Below are 5,848 nucleotides of genomic sequence, written 5' to 3' on the forward strand. Positions count from 1 at the left end.
TAGGATAAAGTAATCCCTCTCACCCCCCCTTAAAAGATTTAGATGCACTACTGTTCCACTGGATGTCATAAGGTGAATGCACCAATTTGTAAGTCGCTCTGGATAAGAGCGTCTGCTAAATGACTTAAATGTAAATGTAAAATATCTGTAACCGTTAGCATGTAGCGATTTCCATCATTTTTATCTGCAAGGACCTGCATGTCACATAGATCCGCCTTTCTTACAGGTTTATGGAGAGTATATGCATCCTGCTCTGATAACCACTCATTCACTTTAGAATCGCTTAACCGGCTACCTGTTTCTTCTGCTATAGCTCTCTGTAAATGTTCCTTACCCCCATAAGACCCGGGGTTAGAGGGATTATAATAAATGTTTTTCAACATCTGCTCCGCCATCCTTCTTGCCTCTCTGAGGTACAATAACGTTAATGAGCCACTTTCAAATGACGACAACATTTCATTTTCATTATAGAATTTTATTTTATTCATGCATCAAGTATTACGTAAACAGACAATTCAGGATTCTTTGCAGGATACGTGTCCCAGATTTCTCAACGATCACAGCATGCAACACCCTGTATATTTGGTTTTGATTTACAGACTTGTGTCGCTGAACTTTGAAAACACAAATGTCCAATATATAAGCATATAAACAACAAATATGATACACGTTACAATTAAATGGTGTTTCAAACAAATAAAGTAAAATCTTAGACAAAGTTGTTTCTAGTTCTTCAGAATCATCCACAACATGATTCATGATTTGTTCCATTTTCAGCACACGCTCTACATTAACCCAGGCATTGTGTGTTGTGTAGAATGATACATCGTTCACTTTATTTTCAATAATCTGATGCATAACATTTGTAAGTTCTCTCAAAAGAAGACATTTATTTATTATCTCTAACATCGTATACACATAGTTGCCCATTGCATTACATCTAAATAACAAAATGTCACTCGGTCTCTTGGGGTTTATTGAGCCAGAAAGTCATCACATCAGCCACCACAGCTTCCCGGTATTTATTGTCGTCCAACAGGGTGTGTCGGATTTCTTTGAGTTTATCGTGGATGTAGATTGCCTCCTTCAGTTCATGTAGGAATGCCGTGGTTACCAAGTAAACTCTGGGGATAGACGGCACAAGACCCATAGATTCCAGGGCTCTGACCAGCGATGGTATAAACCTGCAGGACCACAGTCTTTTCACCAGCTCCTCAAATTGGTTGAAGAAGTAGTATCTTGGCGGGTCATATACGGCGCTTGCTGGGGTGATTGATCTCACAACCGATGCATTTCTCTCTTATATATTCTCCAATCACCACGTCTAGAAGTGTGGCTACAGAGGCTTTGATGGTGTCCACAAAAATAGTACTGACTACCCCATCAAACACGTCCTCAGACTGTGTACATGTAGGGGGTGTCGTGGGTCTCGCCAGGCATAAAGTCCTTAGGGTCTGGCCCCCATGTCGTATCGGAGTCCTGGTATGTTGTATGAATATCCATGGTGTATGATGAAATTAAGAACTGGAGGCTTTAAGGGCACTCCTTTTATTGTTGAACCAGTCCTTTGGGTATCAGGGCGTGGTTAACGCAACCGCGTACTTAGTTTTCTTCGGAGGCTGTCCCTTCTGAGGATGTACCTTCTTGGGGCTCCTTTGAATCATAATCCTCAGATTCGTATATATTATGCACTTCTTTACATGAACAATGCTCTGCCGCTGTTGGCTCTGTACAAAGAGAGCGTCCAACAGCTGGAACATTTTCAATTCCATTAGATCCCAAATTTGAAAAGGAATAAGCATGCGCAACCTAAAATCACCACCATCAAAAATGTTTTGGTTGCGGGTTTCCTCGTTGCCGAAATAGAACTCCACGTAGCCACATGGAAGTCCATTCTTTCTTTGTATTTTCACCCTGTGAATTATTCTTCCTGAGGAGTCATGGGCACCTTGAACAAGCTATACCCCTTGGTGATAAGGCTCAGTTCGGGACACACAACCTTGCGAAAAACCGTCCAGTCTTCAAGCCCATAGTCCACTCCTAAAGTCTGGTCTGTATATTCTTCTCCTTAGGCTACCGTATAGAGGTTCACTCTACAGGCCAGGTAATCAAACCGATACCCCGATTGATGTCCATTAGACATCAGCACTTGATCTTTCAGCGTAGTTGCGGGCGGTATTTGGGTTCTATACACACTTAGAAACCGCTTTTTTTGGCACATCGTATATTGTGGCTTGATACTTGGCCCTTTCTCGATGTTTCAACCGAGGTCCTGCTTCCATTGTTACAGTCATCACAGCTTTGCCACTGATCACAAAATCCATGCTGATTTAAAAAATCTTGTTTAGTGTTCTGGGGACACATGTCTTGTTCTGGGCTTTATTTATAAGGCGTCTGCCAACCCCAATACCCCAGGACATTCGTGTTTCATAGACAACAACCCTAAGGTCAATAAAACAGGGGGTGGGGGGGTCAAACTCTTTGAAATGGTCATCCCCCCCAGTTCAAAGAGGTCACTAGACATCAATCATCATGACAACTTCAAAGGCATTATATACATATTGTCGCACTCACTCCAAGGCGTGAGAACAGGAACAGGATAAACATATATGGGCATAACCACGTGATCACTTCCCGCCAGGATGTCCTTACCGGATGCCCAAATATGGGCATGCACACGTCATCCGGACATAGGGTCATAAATCAAACGTTTGACGTGCGCCGTCTACTTTATTCTCTCTCACACCAAAACTGACAAGGTGCACACTGATCAGTAAAGAGAGACTAACATTCTATAATGCTCCCTTTCCTCTGCATTGTTCTCTCACAGTGAGAAACTATAGGATTACAATAGTGTTCTACACTTTCTTCATTTGATCAAATTCAACGTTGCCAATTATTTAATGACATGAGAATTAAATGGAGTGTCTAATCTTAGCTGGTCTGAGAGAACTGATGAGGCCTGTCCTTTATGTATACATTTGTGTCTTTTTAAATGACCCAATCTGTAGAACCTCTTCCCACAGTCAGTGCAGTGATAAGGCTTCTCTGAAGTGTGTATCCGTTGGTGTGTTTTTACATTGCCCAATTGGGAAAAACTCTTGCCACATTGAGAGCGGAAATAAGGCTTCTCTCCTTTGTCTTTTCTCTAATGACCTTTAAGCTCAGCTGGTGTTTTAACATTTTCTACAGTCAGATCAGTGGTAAGGCTCCTCTCGTGTTTCCTTTGGTGTCTTTTTAAATGGCACATTCAAGAGAAACACTTTCCACAGTCAGAGCAGGAGTAGGCTTCTCTCCAGTGTGTGTATGTTCAGGTCATTATAAGGTGTCCGGACGAGAGAAACTTTCCCCACAGTCAGAAAAGGAGTAAGGCTTCTCTCCTTTGTGTATACGTTCATGTTGTTTTAAGGTGCCCAGTTGAGAGAAACTCTTTCCACAGTCAGAGCAGGAGTAAGGCTTCTCTCCTGTGTGTATACGTTCATGTTGTTTTAAGGTGCCCAGGTGAGAGAAATTCTTTCCACAGTCAGAGCAGGAGTAAGGCTTCTCTCCTGTGTGTATACGTTCATGTTTTTTTAAGTTACCCAGTTGACGGAAACTCTTTCCACAGTCAGAGCAGAAGTACGGCTTCTCGCCTGTGTGTATACAATCATGTTGTTTTAAGGTGTCCGGACGAGAGAAACTCGCCCCACAGTCAGAGCAGGAGTAAGGCTTCTCTCCCGTGTGTATACGTTCATGGTGTTTTAAGGTACCCAGTTGAGAGAAACTCTTTCCACATTCAGAGCAGGAGTAAGGCTTCTCTCCTGTGTGTATACGTTCATGTCGTTTTAAGGTACCCAGTTGAGAGAAACTCTTTCCACATTCAGAGCAGGAGTAAGGCTTCTTTCTTGTGTGTATACGTTCATGTCGTTTTAAGGTGTACCGATTAGAGAAACTCGCCCCACATTCAGAGCAGGAGTAAGGCTTCTCTCCTGTGTGTGTTCCATGATGAACTTTTAGCGCAGTTGACGTTTTGAAGCATTTTCCACATTCAGAACATGAGTAAGGCTTCTCTCCTGTGTGTGTTCTCTGATGAACTTTTAGTTTAGTTGATGTTTTCAAGCATTTTCCACATTCAGAACATGAGTAAGGCTTCTCTCCTGTGTGTGTTCTCTGATGAACTTTTAGTTTAGTTGATGTTTTCAAGCATTTTCCACATTCAGAGCAGGAGTAAAGCTTTTCTCCTGTGTGTATTTTTAGGTGTATTTTTAGCTTTGATAGAAATGGGAAAATCTCCTCACAATGTGTGCAGTGGTGAGACATCTTTGCTCTGTGATCTTCCTGCTGATGCTCTCTGGATGTAGAGAATGTCTCAACATGGTCTCCTGTGTGAACAATATCAGAACAACCAGTCAATTGGTGTGATATACATGTCAATCAAATGTATTTTATGAAGCTCTTTTTACATAAGTTGTAACAAAGTTCTTTACAGAAACCAACCCGAAATCCCCAAAGAGCAAGCAATGCAGATGTAGAAGCACAATGGCCACGAAAAACTCCCTAGAAAGCAGGAACCTTGGAGGAAACAGAGAGGAACCAGGCTCAAAGGGGTGGCCGGTCCTCTTCTGTCTGTACCGGGTGACATATGTATTCATATCAGGAGCCTGTACAATACAGGGGAATAAAACTATTCTAAAAGTGGGTAAGAGATGAAAGCTAAAAAAAGGGGCTAGTCATCCTCTACTCACTATAACAAGGGTTAGTAACGACACAGACTCATTTCATATCAACATCCATTCACTATCACAAGAGTTAGTAACTACACAGACTCATTTCATATCAACATCCATTCACTATCACAAGAGTTAGTAACTACACAGACTCATTTCATATCAACATCCATTCACTATAACAAGAGTTAGTAACTACACAAGACTCATTTCATATCAACATCCATTCACTATAACAAGGGTTAGTAACGACACAGACTCACTTCATAGAACTTTAAAACACTGGCAGTTGGTCTATTTCACTTCTTTAGTCTACTCTCTGATAACTCCAGATAGCTCAGTTAATAAAACAAATGCTGGAAATACTGGTGTCAAACCATGCACATCTCAGTAGCATGAAATAACATCTACCTTCTCATTGAAACAGTTCATCATGAAACAGCTCTACTGCAACTTTTCATACACAGTGGGAAGTTGGAATGAACAACAAACTTAGTTAGATAGAACCTGCTCTTACCATGAGAAACAGATTCCCCAATCTTCTCCTCCTCTTCTTCATCTTTAATGTTGACATTCAGCTCCAGTGTTTGACTGTAGTCTTCCACCTTCACTGATGCCATTTCTGGATCCTGCAGTGCAAACTGGGCTCCACTGTCACAATCAGGACCCAGTGACTGTAGGTTTGGACTCAGTGTGGAAGGAGAGAGGCAGGCTGGGTTTGTCATTACTGTTGATGTTACTGGCCTCAGACGTAATTCTAGTCCTGTAGTAACAATGAGAAACAGAAACAAATGTTATTGTCTTGACAGTTCTGGCACTTTCTTTACTCTCTAAAAATATATTATATTTTCAATTATCTTATTCAGTGCTTGACTTGGACTGAAATGGGTGCTGGTACTGTTTATATTTAGGCACAGGAGCTCCACAATACTGTTGAGCTAATATTCTATAAGAGGAACTGCCCCGACTTCCGCCGAAGTCGATCCCTCTCCTTGTTCGGGCGACGCTCGGCTGTCGACGTCACCGGTCTTCTAGTCATCGCCGATCCATTACATGTTCAGTATTTAACCCTCTGTTTCCCACATGTATGTGTGCGTGTTAGTTCTATGTTGATGGCTGTATCTGATGGCTGGTATTTTGTT

At 41.8% G+C, this 5,848-nt stretch overlaps 1 protein-coding gene across 2 annotated transcripts; it reads right to left on the minus strand.

Annotated features, from left to right (window-relative positions):
* Positions 1-454: 454 nt before the first annotated feature.
* Positions 455-5,431, minus strand: LOC135567214 (zinc finger protein 501-like). Of its 2 annotated transcripts, XM_065014634.1 has the most exons (3): positions 5,224-5,431; positions 4,477-4,605; positions 455-4,361 (listed from the first exon to the last, which is right to left on the minus strand). In XM_065014634.1, exons 1-3 carry the CDS (start codon positions 5,429-5,431, stop codon positions 3,319-3,321), a joined length of 1,380 nt encoding a protein of 459 aa, XP_064870706.1. In that variant the 3' UTR covers positions 455-3,318. The 2 variants fall into 2 exon arrangements, with proteins under 2 accessions (XP_064870706.1, XP_064870707.1); XM_065014635.1 differs by lacking the exon at positions 4,477-4,605.
* Positions 5,432-5,848: the final 417 nt, after the last annotated feature.

The sequence above is a fragment of the Oncorhynchus nerka genome, unplaced genomic scaffold, assembly GCF_034236695.1.
Source record: "Oncorhynchus nerka isolate Pitt River unplaced genomic scaffold, Oner_Uvic_2.0 unplaced_scaffold_2425, whole genome shotgun sequence".
NCBI classification, from domain to species: Eukaryota; Metazoa; Chordata; class Actinopteri; order Salmoniformes; family Salmonidae; genus Oncorhynchus; species Oncorhynchus nerka.